At 42.2% G+C, this 21551-nt stretch overlaps 1 protein-coding gene across 3 annotated transcripts in view; it reads right to left on the reverse strand.

Annotated features, from left to right (window-relative positions):
- The window catches only part of rasa1b (RAS p21 protein activator (GTPase activating protein) 1b), a 200196-nt gene that overhangs the window by 135555 nt on the left and 43090 nt on the right, over positions 1-21551 (reverse strand). For all 3 annotated transcript variants that reach the window (XM_080189167.1, XM_080189166.1, XM_080189168.1), the window contains exons 2-3: positions 10038-10190; positions 5933-6068 (exon numbers count right to left, since the gene is read on the reverse strand). In XM_080189167.1, the coding sequence (XP_080045293.1) occupies positions 5933-6068; positions 10038-10190 (289 nt within the window). The remainder of the gene's footprint in view (positions 1-5932; positions 6069-10037; positions 10191-21551) is intronic.

Below are 21551 nucleotides of genomic sequence, written 5' to 3' on the forward strand. Positions count from 1 at the left end.
TTCAACAATCCTAGGAAGGAACTGGTTAATATTCTGGGATGCAGGAGCCTCTGTAATGGCCCTAACTATAGAAGGAGGTTTGTGAAAGCTGCTGGTGTCAATCACATGTCCTAAATATTCAACAAAGGATTGGAAGAACTTGCACTTGTCCTTGCAACTCTCAGACCATAAGTCTTCCAATTGCTACAGAGTGACATCCAAGTTTTGAAGATGTTCCTCTTCGTCTCTTTCAGTGACCAGGATGTCATCCAGATAACACTGGATTCTGCTCAGATCACTCAGAATTTGATCCATTGCTCTTTGAAACAATGCAGATGAGGTGAGACCAAACAGCAATCTTTGGGATCAGAACAATCCTTTATGTGCCACAATTGTCAGAAGTTCCTGCGACTTCTTGTCCACATTCATCTGCAAATAAGCCCGGCTCAAGTCAATTTTGCTAAAACGTTGGCCTCCTCTTAATCTCAGAAACAAGTCTTCAATGTGGGGTAACAGGTACCATTCCACACATAACATTGGATTAATGGTGACTTTGAAGTCTCAGCAAATCCTTATGGACCCATTTTTCTTGATGCCTGGAACTTTTGCGTACCCCATTCACCAATGCTGACATGTTCCAAGACTCCCGTCTTCACAAGTTGTTCCAAGTCAACTTCCACCTTCAACCTAATAGCATGTGGTAAGGGCCTTGCCTTCAACTGTCGTATAATAATAGGCAATCATTTTTGATAATACATGCTCTGAATTACAATTACATTAGTTGATGCCAATTTTTCAATTCTCTCTAAATTGAACTCTAAATAAGAAGCGTGTGAAATCTGTGGGGATTACCAATGAAATAAATTGCATTCTGGAGGCTTCAGTTGAGGAGGAATCAACTGGGGATAGCCAAAGGGAGCAGGTCTCTGGGGGTGAGCCTATTGAAAAAGCTCAGGTGGTTAGGGGATGCAAAAGATTGGGCCTCGTGATTGGGGACTCCACAGTCAAGGGGACGGATAGGAGAGTCGGTAGTAATGGTAGGGACTCAGGGCTGGTGTGTTGCCTACCAGGGGCTGGGGTCCGGGATGTATCTGAGAGGATATTCAAGACTCTTAGGGGAGAGGGAGATCAACCCCAAGTTATAATTCATGTGGGGACACATGACATAGGGAAGCTAAGGGAAGGGGATATTAAGCAGAGATTCATGGAGTTGGGGTGGAAACTAAAGGCCAAGTCAGACAGAGTGGTTATCTCTGGATGAACTTGCAGCGTGGATCAGTACCTGGGACTTTGATGTTGTGGCCATTTCAGAGACATGGATAGAGCAGGGTCAGGAATGGATGTTGCAGGTCCCGGGGTACAAATGCTTTAGTCGGAGTAGAGAAGGAGGTAGAAGGGGGGGTGGGGTAGCATTATTGGTCAAGGACTGTATTACAGTGTCAAAGAGGAAGTTTGATGAGGACTTGTCTGTTGAGGTAGTATGGGCGGAGATTAGAAATAGGAGAGGAGAGGTCACCCTGCTGGGAGTCTTTTATAGACCTCCAAAAAGTTCTAGAGAGGTTGAGGAAAGGATTGCGGAGACGATCCTGGTTAGGAGTGAAAGTAATAGGGTAATTGTTATGGGGGATTTTAACTTTACTAATATTGATTGGAATTGCTATAGCTCTAGCTCGTTAGAGGGGTCAGTTTTTGTTCAAAGTGTGCAGGAAGGTTTTTTGACTCAGTATGTTGATAGGCCAACTAGAGGTGAGGCTATATTGGATTTGGTGCTGGGTAATGAGCCAGAGCAGGTGCTAGACTTGGAAGTTGGTGTGCATTTTGGTGATAGTGACCACAATTCGGTTACGTTCACCTTAGTGATGGATAGGGATAGGCATGAACCTCGGGTAAGTAGTTTTAGCTGGGGGAAGGGTAATTATGAGGCTATTAGGAGAGAATTAGGAAGCATAGGTTGGACTATGAGATTACAGGGACTGGGAACGTCCGAAATGTGGAATTTTTTCAAGGAACAGCTACTGCGGGTCTGTAATAGGTATGTCCCTGTCAGGCAAGGAGGATTTGGTAGGGCTAGGGAACTGTGTACTAAAAAAGTTGATTCGTTGGTTAGGAAGAAAAAGGAGGCTTATGTTCGGATGAGGCTTGAGGGCTCAGGTAGTGCATTAGAAAGCTTTAGATTGGCTAGGAGGGAGTTGAAGAGGGAGTTAAGAAGGGCTAAAAGAGGACATGAGAAGACTTTGGCTGATAGGATTAAGGAGAATCCTAAGGCGTTCTATAGGTATGTCAAGAACAGAAGGTTGGTTAGGGCAAGATTAGGGCCAGTTATAGACAGTAGAGGGAAGTTGTGTGTGGAACCGGAAGAGATTGGAGAGGCATTGAACCAATATTTCTCTTCGGTGTTCAAGCAGGGGGACATGAATGTAGTTGTGGAGGACGCTGGGGTGCAGGGGTGTAAAATAGAAAGTATTGCAGTTGAAACCGGGGATGTGCTGGATATTCTAGAGGGCTTGAAAATAGATAAGTCCCCTGGTCCGGATGGGATTTACCCTAGGATTCTCTGGGAGGCTAGACAGGTGATTGCAGAGCCTCTGGCTCTGATCTTCAGGTCATCGTTGGTCTCTGGTATAGTACCGGAAGATTGGAGGACAGCGAATGTTGTCCCATTGTTTAAGAAGGGGAACAGAGACTTCCCCAGGAATTATAGACCGGTGAGTCTTACTTCTGTTGTGGGCAAGGTTTTAGAAAGAATTATTAGGGATAGGATTTATAGTTATCTGGAGAGTAATGAATTGATTAGAGACAGTCAGCATGGTTTTGTAGCAGGTAGGTCGTGCCTTACTAACCTTATTGAGAAAGTGACCAAAGAGGTGGATAGGGGTAAGGCAGTTGACGTGGTATATATGGATTTTAGTAAGGCGTTTGATAAGGTTCACCATGGTGGGCTTCTGCAGAAAATGCAGATGTATGGGATTGGGGGTAATCTAGGTACTTGGATCAGGAATTGGCTGGCAGATAGGAGACAGAGGGTGGTGGTTGATGGTGAATATTCGTCATGGAGTTCGGTTACGAGCGGTGTGCCTCAGGGATCTGTTTTGGGGCCACTGCTGTTTGTAATTTTTATTAATGATCTGGATGAGGGTATAGTTGGGTGGATTAGTAAGTTTGCTGATGACACCAAAGTCGGTGGTGTGGTAGATTGTGAGAAAGGGTGTCATAGTTTGCAGGGTGACTTAGATAAGTTGCAGAGCTGGGCCGCGAGGTGGCGGATGGAGTTTAATGTGGAGAAGTGTGAGGTAATTCATTTCGGTAGGAGTAACAGATGTGTTCAGTATAGGGCTAACGGGAGGACTTTGAATAGTGTGGAGGGGCAGAGGGATCTAGGTGTATGTGTACATAGATCCCTGAAGGTTGGGAATCAAGTAGATAAGGTAGTTAAGAAGGCATACGGTGTCTTGGCGTTTATTGGTAGGGGGATTGAATTTAGGAGTCGCAGCGTCATGTTGCAACTGTACACAACTCCGGTGCGGCCGCACTTGGAGTACTGTGTGCAGTTCTGGTCCCCACATTACAGGAAGGACGTTGAGGCTTTGGAGAGGGTGCAGAGGAGGTTTACCAGGATGTTGCCTGGTATGGAGGGGAGGTCATATGAGGAGAGACTGAGGGATTTGGGGTTGTTTTCGCTGGAAAGAAGGAGGCTAAGAGGGGATCTTATTGAAACATATAAGATGATTAGAGGTTTAGATAGGGTGGATAGTGATAGCCTTTTTCCTCGGATGGAGAACGCTAGCACGAGGGGGCATGGCTTTAAATTAAGGGGTGGTAGTTATAGGACGGATGTCAGGGGTAGGTTCTTTACCCAGAGGGTGGTGAGGGATTGGAATGCCCTGCCTGCTGCGGTTGTAAATGCGCCTAGTTTGGGGGCGTTTAAGAGATCTATGGATAGGTTTATGGACGAAAAGGGATTGGTTTAGATTTGTGGGTCAGTGTTTTTTTTAAAAAAAACTGGTCGGCGCAACATCGTGGGCCGAAGGGCCTGTTCTGCGCTGTAATGTTCTATGTTCTATTTCCAAGAGGCCAACTGGTTAATATGACCAATGAGATTATACAAATCCCCAACAACAGGTGAAAGGAAAACTTAATTATTTCAGGTACAGTCCTTCATTATGTCACCAGACTCAAATCTTAAGTGTCTCCATCATATTCCAATACTTCAATACTCCTTCCAAATTCCAAACCTGAATTGAGATAGCTACTGCCTGCAAGACCGTTGGCCACTCCACCTCACATACCCCCCAGCTCTCCCAGCCTTAATCCAATTTCAAATTCCAATAAAGCTCCCTCCCCTCATCAATCCCACCCACCACCTTGGACTTGAGAGGTCAAGAGTAAATAAACGCACATTGTTCCCAAAGGAGGAAGAACCATGTCAATGAACCTTGAAAGAAGTAATGCCTTGTCCTTACAAATATCAAAATCTCTGAAATTCAATAAATAATCTCCCTCATTCATAGGGCACAAGGGCAGAGCAATTCTTTACCAGGATTCAAAACTAATTGGTCAGATTTTGTTCTTAATGCTATCCATTCATTACATCTACCCACAGACTTAGAACCATAGAATCCCTACAGTGCAGAAAGAGGCCATTTGAGTCAGTGCAGAAGTCTGCACTGACTCTCTGAAACAGTATCTTACCCAGGCTTACCACCCTGCCCTATCCTCATAGCCCCACACATTTACAATGGCCAATCCACCTAACCTACACATTAGGTGGATTAAGGGAGAATTTGTCATGGCCAATCCACCTAACCTGCTCATCTTTGGACAGCAGGAGGAAACTGGAGCACCTGGAGGGATTCCACACAGACACAGGGAGAATGTGCAAACTCCACAAAGTCACACAAGGCCAAAATCAAACCCAAGTCCCTGGTGCAGAGAGGCACTGTGTCACCCACCTTACTGTGGAATTTTAAACTCGAACATACTGTGACCCCTGTGCAGAAGATGTGGGTCCAGTGTGAACCAGACAATAAATTGCACATTCCCTTAACAATTCTTGAGTATAAGTGGTTAATGAGGTGTATAATTTCAACCAGGAAGTGCAAGTTAGAATATTTAATTCAATGCAAAATTACACACAAAGAGCAAAAGAGAAAGGTGGAAAAATTGGATTGACAGCAAGAAAGAGCACTACATTTGTAAAAGTTAATTTTTAATTCCAGGGAGATTATTTCACAATAATTAAGGCTTACTTACTGCGTCATTAAAAATATATTTATACCAGAGTGGACAAGCCTGAATATTTTCTGACAAGGTTTGGAGACATCTGTCACAAAAGTACAGCAAATTCAGCCATTCCATATATTGTAACACCATATATGGTCTCTTGGCAAGATACAAAGGCCATATTCCACCACTTCACAAGGCAATTTTGGACAGCTGTTTCCTGATTTTTGCATTTAACCTAACAGATGCATTCATTGCAAGTTGCTGTCCAACTTATATTTTCAACAAAGTGAATGCTGTTGTCTCATCCTTGGATCTATAGCATAAGACTGCTCAATATTAAAAAATTATGGGGCAAGGACACATTGAAGAGTATTGGGTATTGAGTTGAGCAGTCAATGTCTCAGCAGCAGAAGGTTAAGTTTCATGCTGCCACATTTTTGGATCACAGTTACACAAAAGCCCCTCAAACACATTTCCATTTCTGCATCTGTGTTGACAAATTAGGACAGACAATGAGAAACAGAATGGGGCAGAGAAGATAGAGAGCAGTGATTGAAAACGAATGTATAAAAGAATGGAAAGGAAAGAAAACTCAAGTGGATGATCTGAGAGACCTTGAGAAACATTCGATTGGAGAGACTTCTTTAATCATCCTGCTTTTCATATGTCTTATATTATTGGTCACATTGATTCATGTCTAACATTTCTGAATTATAATTCATCTACTTGCCTCTGGAGGTGCTACTGGAAACAGAAGCTTCTCGCCTTTTAGTAAACAGGACACATGGCTGTAGTATCCAATCAGATCTGAAAGGGAGGAAAACCGTCGTCCACCGATGTAATAGTCACCACACATTGCAATGATCCTAGAATGAGCACAACAATGAAATGCTGAGTTTATGTCAAGGTAATTTAAACCATTATTTAATTTATGGAATTTGCAACAGAGTAATGTAACTAATTTGTCCAATTTAAAAATTAATTATCTTTTGCCAGTTTGTTTGACAGGGTAAAGACTAATTGCAGTTGTGAAGCAAGGACAGTGGCTTTAATAGTAGCTTTAGATTTCTTCCCTGAGTTGGTTGCAAGAAAATTGAGGGTTTGAATAATACAGTTGATCAAATAAGGTGAACTCTCAGTCCTCATTCTTTAAGCTACAATATGAGCCTTCACACAAAGATTTTGAAATTGCCTCTAAAGTAATAAGGCTGATATCAAATGCAGCAATTCCAACTTGCTACAGCAGCACAAACTGCTGCCATTTGTAATGTACTTGGATGCAAAGCTACCTAATAATATGCAGAGTCAGCTTACACGATATAGTAAAGCTTATTGAGCAATCACCAGATTCTAAAAGAAGGTGATCCAAGACCAAGGCATCACAATTGATGCTATAAAAATACATATTCCATCCAACAAGCTAAAACTGTGACTGATTCACATCTCAACTTAAAATAAATAAAAACGTACATTAACTAAACAGCAAGAATAACAATAAACTTCCCAATTCTGTGGATGCAGTGTGAGGAAGATGATGACTTAGGACTATTATCACTAGACTATTAATCCAGAAACTCAATTAATATTCTGGGGACTCAAGTTTGAATCCCACCCAAGCAAATGGTGGAACTTGAATTTAGTAAATATATCTGGAATTAATAATTTGCTGATGACCGTGATACCACTATCGACTGTTGGAAAAACCCATCTGGTTCAGTAATGTCTTTTAAAAGAAGGAAACCTACCTGGTCTGGCCTTCATGTGACTCCAGAACCACAGCAACTGCCCTCCAAGGGCAACTAGGGATGGGCAATATATGCTGACCAGCCTGTAATATCCATGTCCCAGGAGTGATGTAAAAAAACTAACAAAAAAAGACACTGGAGGACACCTACAAACCACATTTGCATCTTGTAACAAGATCTCACATAAGAATCAATTATCTCATTCAACAACAACTTCATTGTTCAAATGCTTTCTTCTAGGAGCCAGGTCAATTTGTTAATGGATGTGTGGGTTAGGTTAATTGACCATGCTAAATTGACTCTAGTGTCGATACAGATTTGATGAGCCAAATGGCCTCCTTCTAAACTGTAAGGATTCTATGATTCTATGTTTGACCAAATTCTAATGAGTCCCAAATCCATAAAAATTAAGGGACAATTAATTTCAAATAATTAACCCTCTTGAAACTAGTGAGAATAAGAACTAATCTAACTAGCCCTCGACTCTGCAGGTGCTGATGCATACTGATGTGAACCGACCCCTCCAACATCAAAAAGAGCAACAGCAGCAGCATCACAATATCATCATCTATATTTTCCACATCAACAGGACTTGGGCACAGCTCTGGTCTCCAGACTATAATAATAAAGACACTGGGGAAGGTACAACAAAAGGGTTACAAGGATGGTATCAAAATTAAGGCATTACTCCTAAGAGAAAGCCCTGAACTTGCTGAGCTTCTCTACTTTGGAAAGGAGAATGCTGAATAACCTAATAGGTCTTTAGAAACGTGAAATAAGGTTACGTATTGAGAAGATGTCTCCACTCATGGGGGATACTATGGGCCTTAAATATAAGGTAGTCACTAGTAAGTCTAATAAGAAATTCAGGAGAAACCTCTAAACGTAGGAAGACGTGAGAACGTAGAACTCATTACCAAAGGAGTTAGTTGAAATCACTAGCTTAGACGCATTTAAGGATAGCTGGATATAGTAGAGATTAGAAAAGCATGCTGATAGACTTATGTTAAGAAGGATGCAGGGAGGCCTGTGTGAAGCATAACACTGACATGGATTAGATGGGCCACGTGGCTTGTTTTTCTAAGCGAATGCGGCCAAAGTCACGGACTTCCCTACCTTACACCATTTTCGGAGCATCATCATCACAATATTCAGCTGTAGTTGAATTAAAAGGTCAGTCACCACGGTTATATCCAGGTAGCTATGTTCAGGTAGTGGGTTTATGTGCAAGGTGGTCACAACTTTTTAAAGATCAGAAGGAATAATGACTATCTACATGGGCACAAAATGGAGTTTAGGGGCTTTTGACCTGCTTTTGTTTTCTCTGCACAGATATAGACACTGACTCTCGTCTGGTTATGTTGTTATTGAGTTATTTAAAATGCAAATAACCTTCTCAGGTGCTGATGACAGCACTGCTCCATTTCAATTAAAGAGACTCAAACATGGAGATGCAAATACAAATAAAAATATCCGGAGGCTATTCATACCTACAACATAAATGGGAATATCAAACATTCTCCATTGTGCAACAATTGCTGAGCCCATCAAACTGTTTATGTGAACAATGGGAACACCAGTATGTTGGTCATATGACAGAAACTTACTAAGTCTGGGGTACAAAGACCACAGAAGAGAAACATCTCTCAGGAAAAAGCAATAACCTTGCATATATATTCATCTACAGGCCGAAATGCAGGGCCATTATTTACCTGCCGGGTATATTTTCACTATGGGGCTGGACCACAACTTTTACTGGAAAAGTCATAAACCAGGTATCAAATAAGTGAATCACTAAGTTAATTGCCAGAAACAACAAACTTACATCGTTTTAGTGAATCAAGAGAGAATCTTCAGACCTTCAACTTTTCCAGCTACCATTTCAAGAAGTGACAGTACTCTTTTTGAATTCTGTTACATCTTTTGTAATTATCCTTTCTTATGTGTGTATGTTTTGTAAAAGACAGAATGAATGCTGTTGCAATTACATTTCAAGAGTTGAGAAAATAAACATTTATTCCATCTCATAATTTAAACCTATGAAAAAGCCCGCCTATGTCTGCTCCTAAAAATCACAGCTCTCAAGAGCTGAGAACTCTTCTTCAAAATACATCTCGTTGTGGGTAGTCAAGAGGTGGCGAAAACGGGAACCACCCTACCATCTTTCCCCTTTTCATAACACCACCATCTCAGAGGAACCAGGGATAGGTAATCAACACAACTTTGCAAATATTTCACTATTCTGAGAATAATAATAATAGTGTTTCACTGATTTACTGGAATTCTTTGACGATATAAGTAAACTTGTGGATGAGAACTATAACCTCAATAAGGCATTTAAACAAGTTCCATATATCCGGCTTTTATTTAAGAAAGAACATAAATGTATTAGAATAGGCTATTCAGGTAAGGTTCTTGAAACTGATGCCTGGGATGAGGGATGGGGAATCATATGAGGAAAGGTTGGAGAGGCTGGGCTTGTATGCATTGAAGTTTAGAAGTTTGCTGATTTATCTTATCAAAAGATAAAAGATTTTGAGGAGACTTACAAGGGTGAATGGGGAAAAGATGTTTCCTCTTAAGAATTTGGAATTATGGGACAGAGTTTAAAAATAAGGGGTCTCATATCTGTGGTACAAATAAGAAGTTTTTATTTCTCTGAATGTCACAAATCTTTGAAACTTTATTCCCCATGGAGCAGTAGGGGCAGAATAAATGAATATTTTTAAAGCAGAGGTAGATGACCTTTGATTTCTTTGTTGGTCAATCTATCGGGATAGGCAAAATACGGAGCAGGCTCGAGGGGCGAATCATCTGCTCCTGTTCTTAATCGGTATACTCGTTTGATTAGGGGGAAAAAATCTCCAATATCAGTCACAACTGAGCAATGCTAACTTGTGAACTAATATCTGTTTCAGAAACCTTAAAAATCACATTACTATCTAGTCTATTAAGGATTTGCAGCTAAGTTATATAATTTTCATTTTCAAGGGAGTCAACACAGTATGTTCAAATAGTCCCTCCTCACTGTGCACCCATCCCCCTTCCACACCCCACATTAGCTTATTACTAAAATGTTAAACATATCACCTGAAATGATTGACTGCGCTTGTTTTACTTAGAAACGAAAGCACAAATGATCCCGGTCTTCGATCACTTTCCCTGATGAGATAGCTTCCTGGTCGGCCTGCCTGACAAAGCCGTTCTTCAGCGATTGTACGATCCAGTTTTCCATGATACCACCTGAAAAATTAAAATGAATAATTTATATTGTATCATAAATTTCAGACAACAAAATGATTAGTGCCGTGGATCAGTTGAAGATTCCTGTTATTGAAATCAATTTGAAGCAAATTATGGGCTAAAAAATCATTTAAATATTTGCATATTTTGTGACAGGATGCATTTCAGTACAAATTTTAACTGCTATTTTTTTTTCTATCAGTAGGTTCTTCTTATGATAGGTTTGTCACCAGAATATCATACTAAACAAGAACCAAGTGTGGTAATTGTTGATGTATATGTTCATCACTATTAAAAAATCTGGAAGTTTTACATAACCCATCTGTCTTTTAGGTTTAAACCAATCAGCATCTTTGAGGGGTATTAATCTTCTGCATAAAGCAAAATTACACAGAAAATTACTTTGTGATACATCTTCTAGATCTAAGCTGCATCAGTTTGAAAAGCAAAATGTAGAACACGAATAAGGAAGCTAAACTTCTAACATTTCTCATTCTTAGAATTCCACATACATAAGTAGACAAAAATGTTAAAGCTGTTAAACTAAATGTTGCGCGGATTGAGCATAAAGCTTGGGAATGGATAAGAAGTAAGTACTTAATAGTACTTAAGAGATAGGCGTGAACCTCGGGTCAGCAATTTTAGCTGGGGTAAGGGCGATTATGAGGCTATCAGGAGTGAATTAGGAAGCATGGATTGGATTAGGGGATTGCAGGGACTGGGAACATCTGAAATGTGGAATTTTTTCAAGGAGCAGCTACTGCGAGTCCTTGATAGGTATGTCCCTGTCAGGCATGGTGGATTTGGTAGATCTAGGGAACCGTGGTGCACTAAAAGAGTTGAGTCGATGGTTAAAAAGAAAAAGGAGGCTTATGTTCGGATGAGATTGGAGGGCTCAGATAGTGCACTAGAAAGCTTTAGATTGGCTAGGAGGGAGTTGAAGAGTGAGTTGAGAAGGGCTAAAAGAGGACATGAGAAGACTTTGGCTGATAGGATTAAGGAGAATCCTAAGGCGTTCTATAAGTATGTCAAGAACAGAAGGTTGGTCAGGGCAAGATTAGGGCCAGTTACAGACAGCAGGGGGAAGTTGTGTGTGGAACCGGAGGAGATTGGAGAAGTATTGAACCAATATTTCTCTTTGGTGTTCACGCAGGGGGACATGAATATAGCTGAGGAGGACATTGGGTCGCAGGGGTGTAAAATAGAAAGTATTACGGTTGATAAAGAGGATGTGCTGGAAATTCTTGAGGGGCTGAAAATAGATAAGTCCCCTGGTCCGGATGGGATCTACCCTAGGATTCTCTGGGAGGCTAGAGAGGTGATTGCAGAGCCTCTGGCTCAGATCTTCAGGTCGTCATTGGTCTCTGGTGTAGTCCCGGAGGATTGGAGGATAGCGAATGTTGTCCCATTGTTTAAGAAGGGGAACAGAGACTTTGCCGGGAATTATAGACCGGTGAGTCTTACTTCTGTTGTGGGCAAGGTTTTAGAAAAAATTATTAGGGATAGGATTTATAGTTATTTGGAGTGTAATGAATTGATTAGAAATAGTCAGCATGGTTTTGTAGCAGGTAGGTCGTGCCTTACTAACCTTATTGAGTTTTTTGAGAAGGTGACCAAAGAGGTGGATGGGGGTAAGGCAGTTGACGTGGTATACATGGATTTTAGTAAGGCGTTCGATAAGGTTCACCATGGTAGGCTTCTGCAGAAAATGCAGATGTATGGGATTGTGGGTAATCTAGGAAGTTGGATCAGGAATTGGCTATCAGATAGGAGACAGAGGGTGGTGGTGGATGGTAAATATTCATCATGGAGTGCAGTTACGAGTGGTGTGCCTCAGGGATCTGTTTTGGGGCCACTGTTGTTTGTAATTTTTATTAATGATCTGGATGAGGGTATAGTTGGGTGGATTAGTAAATTTGCTGATGACACCAAAGTTGGAGGTGTGGTAGATTGTGAGGAAGGGTGTCATAGTCTGCAGGGAGACTTAGATAGGTTGCAGAGCTGGGCCGAGAGGTGGCGGATGGAATTTAATGCGGAGAAGTGTGAGGTAATTCACTTTGGTAGGAGCAACAGATGTGTCGAGTATAGGGCTAACGGGAGGACTTTGAATAGTGTGGATGAACAGAGGGATCTAGGTGTGTGTGTACATAGATCCCTGAAAGTTGGGAATCAAGTAGATAAGGTTGTCAAGAAGGCGTACGGTGTCTTGGCGTTTATTGGTAGGGGGATTGAATTTAGGAGTCGCAGTGTAATGTTGCAACTGTACACTACTCTAGTGCGGCCGCACTTGGAGTACTGTGTGCAGTTCTGGTCCCCGCATTACAAGAAGGATGTGGAGGCGTTGGAGAGGGTGCAGAGGAGGTTTACTAGGATGTTGCCTGGTATGGTGGGGAGGTCCTATGAGGAGAGACTGAGGGATCTAGGGTTGTTTTCGTTGGGAAGAAGGCAGCTAAGAGGGGATCTTATTGAAACATATAAGATGATTAGGGGTTTAGATAGGGTGGATAGTGATAGCCTTTTTCCTCGGATGGAGAAAGCTAGCACGAGGGGGCATGACTTTAAATTAAGGGGGGGTAGCTACAGGACGGATGTCAGGGGTAGGTTCTTTACCCAGCGGGTGGTGAGGGATTGGAATGCCCTGCCTGCTGCAGTTGTAGATGCGTCTAGTTTGGGGGCGTTTAAGAGATCTCTGGATAGGTTTATGGACGAAAAGGGATTGGTATAGGCTAGTGGGTCATTGTTTTTGTAACTGGTCGGCGCAACATCGTGGGCCGAAGGGCCTGTTCTGCGCTGTAATGTTCTATGTTCTATGTTCTATGTTCTAATACAATAGTGAGAGTTGTTGGGGGAATACCAATTACATTGTACATTTTAGGGCTCAGCATGTGTTCATTATTTCTGCCTTCTAATTTATATAAATGACCTAGATTAAAAAAGTTAGTGCTAAAGATGGTCAAACTTGATCATATTGAATTATAAGCTTAAAATTTATAAAATGACTAACAGGTTATGCAAATGAGCAGAGATGAAATTATGAGATTAAATTTAATTCTGGCCACTATAGAAGTATTAACATTGGGAGGCAATATAGATGACATGGTGCTGAAGTGTCTTAGCATGAAGCAGAGTTTCTAAGTCTTAACAGACTGTTGTTTAACATTCTATTCATTTTATTCAAACATACAAGATCCTTGACAGGGGAGATGGTGAGATACTTTCACTAGTGGGAGTCTCAAACAAGAGGACATAGTTACAAGACAAAGGGCTGGTCATTTAAAACTAAGATGCATATAAATTTCTTCTTGCAGAAGGTGGTGAATCTCTGGAATTTTCTGCCCCAAAGGGTAGTGGAGGCTGGATCATTATAAGTATTTAAAGTGGAGGTGGATAAATATTGGATAAAATTGAGGAATAGAAGGTTATGGGGAAATGGCACAGAAAAGAAATTGAGGTTGGCATAGATCAACCATGATTGTTTTGAATGGTAGGGCAGGCTTGAAGGGCCTGCTTCTGCTTCCATTTCTTGCGTTGTTTGCTGTTCCATACTTAGTGGACTCTTGCAGCATTGAGTCAACTTAGGCAATAGAATTACATCCCAGAAAACAACAGGGGCCTGGTGTTTAAATTCTTCAACTGCCTGGGCCCTCCCTATCTCTATAACCTCAATGTTACATCTCTACTTGAACTCAGTTCTTCTGTTCCAGTCTCTTCTTCAATCCTCTTTCTTACCATCCTTTAGCAGCAATTTTTTCATCACAGAAGGTGCACCATTTTTCTTCCCAAATCCACTACTCTTTCCCCTCATCCTTTAATACACTCCTTAAAACTAAAAATATTATTTTAGTTACCCCTTTTAATATTTCTAGTCAATGGCTTACAACGCATTTTTTTGATGCATCGGTCTTGTGCCTTTAAAGAACTTTCTACATGAAAAGCATACTATATAAATGCAAATTGCTACTTACAGAATTACACTTCACTTGTTTTCAATAGCTTAAGTAAATTTTGCCACACTAAGATAATACTTCAATGATATCCCATTCTCGATATGAAATGTAAAAAAGTACAAAACCTCTCAATTTCACATAATTTTTCAAAAAAATGAAACTACTAAAAATGCCCTCAAAACTGATTTCAAAGCTCTCCTGACAGTCTCTCCATCCAAAGAGTAAGAAGTAGGAGCTGGAGTGTACGACATGGCCATGCAAGTCTACTCTCTCATCAAGTATGATCATGGCTGGTTTTCTGATTGAACTCCATTTTTCTGTTCACTCCCCAGATTCCTTGACTCCCCGAGTACACAAAATCCTGTTTATCTCAACCCTAAATATAGTCAATATTGGAGAACTCACAACCCTCTGGGTAGAGAATGCCACACAACTCCGAGCTCTCTCATCTCAGGCCTAAATTATTAACTCCTTATCCTGAGATTGTGTCCCTGTGTTTTGGGATGCCCAGCCAGGGGGACTGACCTTTCGGCAGCAATCCTATCAAGCTCCTTCAAAATCTTGTACGTCTTCTACACTCCATACGATGGAGGTCCAATTTACTCGGCCTCTCAACACAGGACAATTCTCTCATCCTAGAGACCAATCTAATGAATCTTCACTCTACCACTCCAAAGTAAATCTATCCTTCTTTAGATATGGAGACAAAAAGGAGTACAGTTCTCCAGGTGTACTCTCCAGGTGTGCAAAAGCAAAGCTTCCTTATTCTTGTATTCCAATTCCCTTGCAATAAAGACAGACATACTAGTTTCCTTCTCGCTTGCTGTGCCCACATATTAGCTTTGCATTATTTGACAAGTATTCCATTAGGGAGTCACAACAGCGTTTGAATAAGGAATTTTCACAGCACCACTTTGGGTCAATTAAGACAGTTTGGCCAGAACTCTACCATCTTGCCTGCCACAGGATCGGTGTGGGTGAGGGTCCAACAATGGAAATCTCTGTTGACTTTGGGCAGGAATTTCCGGTCTCACCAGAGCGAGGCCATAAAATCTCGCCCTTTGTGTCACCATGTGCATTTAATTAATGTTAATTCTGTGATTACGTGCAGTGAATTGTCATGGTGCAATATTTTCCATCCTTCTACTGGACCTGCATTTAAATGCTGCCTCAATACCTTGAAATTATAATCTAAAGAAATTTGAGCCATTTCAGATGGAATATATGTTTCATGTTCAGGTTGTGGAATCAGCATCCAGAAATTTGAGGAAAAGAATGATAATAAAGATTCCAATTAATGAAAAAGAGTAAAGTTTATTCAATGCATCATGAATATGAGCCACTGTAACTAACATGCTGTTTCAATGAAGGTACAACCTTCCTGTGTGATAGACCAGGAGCCTAATTCAAGACTTGATGTACAGAGGGAAATAGACAAACTTAGCAAAGCCTTGTTAAAGGTGCTCTCTCCTTTCTTTTGTTCCAAATGTTGGCAGAACATAATATCCTGACATGACAGAGGACTCCATCCCCCATAGTGATAAGTGACAAGTCATCAATGAAGTTCCCTCATCATCCGCAGGCATGTTAATGTGAAAACCAATATCGAGACCAAACATGTACTGCGTCACTTTTTTGCTCTCCCAAGTTAAGAATTCAACCAATTATCCAGTGAAGCACAACTGCTTGCATACATTCAGAAAGCAGCAAATGGGTCAATAAAAGATCATTTACTTTCCTGCAAACTGTCTCCAAGTCACATCAAAACAGTAAATCACCTTAATGTCATAATAAGCTCTTTTACTCAAGTGAAATTCTCAATGCTAGTGCATCAGAATAGACATAAAAACCCCTCCTCTCACACCCATTTTACCACCTCTGCTTCAATCCTTAATCCATTCCTATTCCTTACCAATATGCTAACTTCTTCGTACCATTATTTATGAAAATGGGGCCAATTTTTACTGCTATGTCAAAGATATTTAATTTTTAAAAATATTCTTAATTTTTATTTTTACAAACTCAACAAACTCTCAAAGGATTGCTACAATACACCATAATCATTTTTCCCCATTTACATACAGAAAAGACTTGACACATATCATTACAACTGGTTCTGGGATATCAATTACAATTTGTTTTAATCATTGTAATTGGTGCCTCACTTTGTACGGATAATGGAAAGATATCACACAGAGCGAAGGATATCAGGAGAACAGCACAGTGATGCACATCCTCACCCAAAGGATAACAAGGGCCAAGCTACATAGCATAAGGGAAGCCATATGGGATCAAATAGAATCAATCAATCAGAACCTAAAACAGTACCCCAAAACCTCTAAGCAGTGAAAGGATACCACAGAAAGAGGGGACAATCAGGATTCAAATCCAAACCCAAGACCTGGCAATACATATTACACTCTCACACACAGGATAACAGGAGCAGAGCTATACAGCCTCATGGGAAGACTGCAGATGAAACAGAGCCCTGTTATTTAAACTTAACTCTGGATCCCATGAATACCAGGATACCTTCCATTAGGGAGAATAAATGTATAATATAATCACCACACCTTCTATGTGCAAATTTTCAAAATAGCTGTTGCCCTTGCCTATACAGTCAAAGAAAATAAGGAATATTGACACAGATAAAAGAGCCAATAAGCCAAGAATTCTCGCATCACACTTGAACTCATCAAAAAATAAGCCTCACTCATCTCCAGCCACCAGAGATGGCACTTAAACCCCACCATCGGCCAGAACTTTAACTTATTTTCACACCAAGGGGGCCCCACCAACCGGAAGAACAACTGTCAACACAGATGAGATATCTTGGGGAAAAATATAATCTTCTCCCTCCCAACATGATGAGGGAAATCCTGAGGGATCAAGTACCATAAATCGACACCCATATCAGCACTCCACTGACCCAGAGAATGAAAGGAAACCTCGGAGAAAAAGGAACACCAGAATAAGATCACAGACACAAGATGATGTTTGACAATGTACACTCTCACATGCAGATTATCAGCAAAATAGTCACAACTTCATCAGAGAAACTTATCATCTGAGTTTATCATTATCAGAGTTTACCAGCTTTTGGGTTCACACTCAGAGAATACAACTCCCAAAAGGAGGACTCTCAGGGGAGGACAGCCTACTCCCTCATTTAGTATATTCTCCTCAGGGCCCAGGAATGGATAATTCACCAAGATAAACATAGGACAATGACATGGTTAAAGAAAGAATCAATAGGCCAGGATTATTCATGCTGGGCTTCAAACAATACAATTTCCCTTATTTGTCATGAGATGTTATTTATGCCCTGCCACCAATTCCACCCCTTTCTGTGTCTTCCGTAACCCCCCCCAACCCTGTCTGTCTTCCATTTCCTCCTCCCCCACTCCCCCCATGAACAGCAACAAGAGGAGAGGCCGCCCAGCCACCCACAGTCAGGATATCCCAGGGGACAAGAATCTCCTCCTCCCAACAGGATGATGTGCTCACTGTACATTCCAGCAGCTAAACAACCAAGTAGCCACTGTCACAACCCCCACAGCACCAATGTTTTCCTGACCATGCCTGGGTATACAGCAGTATATATTTCCCCCAACTCCAAACTTGATTTATTATTGTTACATGTATTAACAGTAAGAAGTCTCACAACACCAGGTTAAAGTCCAACAAGATTATTTGGTAGCACAAGCTTTTGGAGTGTCACTCCTTCTCAGATGAGCGAGAAGTTATGTTCATAAACAGGGCACATATAGAAACAGACTCAATTTACAAGATAATAGTTGGAATGCCAGTCTTTACAAGTAATCAAGTCTTAAAGGTACAGACAATGTGAGTAGAGAGAGGGTTAAGCACAGGTTAAAGAGGTGTGTATTGTCTCCAGCCAGGACAGTTAGTGAGATTTTGCAAGCTCTACAAGTCATGGGGGTCATGATGTGGAGATGCTGGCATTGGACTAGGGTAAACACAGTAAAAAGTCTCACAACATCAGGTTAAAGTCCAATCAGTTTATTTGATAGTAAACCCACAAGCTTTCGGAAACACTGTTCCTTTGTCAGGTGTGTGGAAGGTTCCGAGGGGAGCTATGCATCGAGTCTGAGGGAATGGGGACGATCCTGAATGGATACTTTGCGTCGGTATTCACGAAGGAGAGGGGTTTGGTGTCGTGTAATGTCCTGGAGGATGCTGTAGATCATTTGAAGGAAATATCCATTACGAGGGAGGAAGTGCTAGGGATTTTAGGTAGCATGAAAACGGATAAAGCTCCAGGGCCTGACGGTATTTATCCCAGGCTGCTTAGGGAGGTGAAAGATGAAATTGCTGGGCCTCTGATGCAAACCTTTGTCTCTTCTTTGGACACAGGTGAGGTCCCAGAGGACTGGAGGGTAGCTAATGTGGTACCGCTGTTTAAAAATGGCAGTAGGGATAACCCTGGTAATTATAGACCAGTGAGTTTGACATCGGTAGTAGGAAAACTATTGGAAAAAATTCTTAGGGATAGTATGTATAAGCATTTGGAGCATTGCGATCCGATTAGGGATATGCAACATGGCTTTGTTCAGGGGAGGTCTTGCCTTACGAATCTGGTAGAATTTTTTGAGGTGGTGACAAAACGGTTGACGATGGACGAGCCGTTGATGTCATCTATATGGATTTCAGTAAGGCGTTTGACAAAGTCCCTCACAGTAGGCTGGTAGAAAAGGTTAAGGCACATGGGATACAAGGACAGGTAGCTAGATGGATTGAAAACTGGCTGGGCAACAGGAGACAGTAGTAGTGGAAGGGTCCTTTTCTGGCTGGAGGTCAGTCACCAGCGGTGTGCCGCAGGGCTCAGTACTGGGGCCACTCCTCTTTGTAATATATATAAACGACTTGGAAGAGGGCGTACGTGGTGTGATCAGCAAGTTTGCAGATGACACCAAGATGGCAGGTCTGGCGGATACTGAGGCGGATTGTCAGGCGACACAGCAAGATATAGATAGGTTGGTATGCTGGGCAGATAGATGGCAGATGGAATTTAATCCTGACAAATGCGAGGTGATGCATTTTGAAAGGAATAATGCAGGGAGGAGTTACATGATAAAAGGTAGACCGATTAAGAGTATAGAAATACAGAGGGACCTGGGAGTGCAGGTGCACAAGTCTCTGAAGGTGTCAACACAGGTAGAGAAGGTTGTGAAGAAAGCTTATGGAATGCTAGCCTTTACAGGAAGGGGTATACAGTATAAGAGCTGTCGGCTAATGCTTCAATTGTACAGAACGTTGGTTAGACCACATTTGGGGTACTGCGTCCAGTTCTGGTCACCTTACTACCGGAAGGACATGGAAATCCTGGGGAAAGTGCAGAGGAGGTTTACTAGGATGCTGCCTGGTATGGAAGGACTGAGTTATGAGGAAAGATTGGAAAAACTGGGGCTCTTCTCCTGAGAAAGACGGACATTAAGGGGGGACCTGATAGAGGTGTATAAAATAATGAAGGGAATAGATAGAGTCAACAGTAGCAGGCTTTTCCCTCAATTGGAGACAACTATTACGAGAGGTCACGATCTAAGGGTGAGGGGGAGAAGTATAATTTGGATACTAGAGGAAGGTTTTTCACGCAGAGGGTCGTGGGGTTATGGAATGCACTACCAAGTAAGGTGGTGGAGGCAGGCACGTTGGACTTGTTTAAGGTTTACTTAGATAGACACAAGTGAAACAGGTATGGAGGGTTATAGAAGACGGTATTAAAACTGGTCAGAGCCTCGGGACGACACTGGAAATGTAATATTACATGTTAATGTAATATTACATGTTAATGTAATATTACATGTTAATGTAATATTACATGTTAATGTTTTGTCTCTTTTAATCCACAGGTGTCGGTCCACCTTGTTGTTAAATGAGGGGCATGCACACGGTGGGTTATGCGTGGGCTGCTCTTGGAGGCTTCGCGAGTGGCCTAGTACTTCGTGTTGTTGTGTGTGTTTAATCCTGGACCAGCAGACGGGCACCACAACAGCTCAGTGACTATTGCTGCTAGCTGTGCAGATACATGGATTTAGGCCTGTATCTGTGGGAGTTTGCGCATTCTCCCTGTGGTTGCATGGGTTTCCTCCGGGTGCTCCGGTTTCCTCCCACACCCCAAAGACGTGCTCTTAGGCTGACTGGTGTACCAAATTGACCCTACACTATTCTCCCCTGGATCTGGCTACATTAGGGGTACCATTCACATACACACGGGGCAGGGTAGGTGTAGGAAAATGCTTTGTTGAAATGGTGGCGCGGGCTCGTTGGGCCGAAGGGCCTGTTTCCCGTGCTGGGTTGCTCTTTGTACAACGGACGAATGAACACTGCTTGACAATCACCAGGCAGGAGTGTTCTCTTTCTGTCAAGGAACACTTCAGCAGTCACGGGCATTCAACCTCTGATCTTCGTGTAAGTGTTCTCCAAGATGGCCGTCACGACACACGACAACGCAGAATCGCTGAGCAGAGACTGATAGCCAAGTTTTGCACACAACAGCGGCCTCAACCGGGATCTTGGATTCATGTCACACTATCTATACCCCCCCATGACTTGCCTGGGCTTGCAAAATCTCACTATCCTGGCTGGAGACAATATACACCTCTTTAACCTGTGCTTAACCCTCTCTCCACTGTCATAAGAACATAAGAAATAGGAGCAGGAGTAGGCCATCTAGCCCTTCGAGCCTGCCCCGCCATTCAATAAGATCATGGCTGATCTGTCGTGGCTCAGTTCCACATTCCCGCCCTCTCCCCATAACCCTTAATCCCCTCTCTTATCAAAAACCCATCAACTCGCTTCTTAAAAATATTTAGCGAGGTAGCCTCCACCACTTCAACGGGCAGAGAATTCCAGAGATTCACCACCCTTTGAGTGAAGAAGTTCTTCCTCAACTCCGTTCTAAACCGCCCCCCCTTTATCTTGAGGCTGTGCCCCCTAGTCCTACTGTCCTTTCTGAGCGGGAAGAGTCTCTCCACCTCTATCCTATCCATCCCATTCATCATCTTATACGTCTCAATGAGATCCCCCCTCATTCTTCTAAACTCCAGCGAGTACAAACCTAGTTTATTCAGCCTCTCCTCATAGCTCAACCCCCTCAACTCCGGTATCAGCCTAGTAAACCTCCTCTGCACTCCCTCCAAGGCCAAAATATCCTTGCATAAGTACGGTGCCCAAAACTGCACACAGTACTCCAGCTGCGGCCTCACCAATGCCCTATACAGCCGCAGCAAGACCTCCCTACTTTTATATTCAATCCCCCTCGCTATGAAGGCCAGCATCCCATTCGCCTTCCTGAACACCTGCTGCACCTGCAAGCTGGGTTTTTGCGACTCATGCACAAGGACCCCGAGGTCCCTCTGCACCGTCGCCTGTCTGTACCTTTAAGACTTGA

Source organism: Carcharhinus amblyrhynchos, chromosome 5 (assembly GCF_965287045.1).
Source record: "Carcharhinus amblyrhynchos chromosome 5, sCarAmb.v2.hapA, whole genome shotgun sequence".
Classification (NCBI taxonomy): Eukaryota; Metazoa; Chordata; class Chondrichthyes; order Carcharhiniformes; family Carcharhinidae; genus Carcharhinus; species Carcharhinus amblyrhynchos.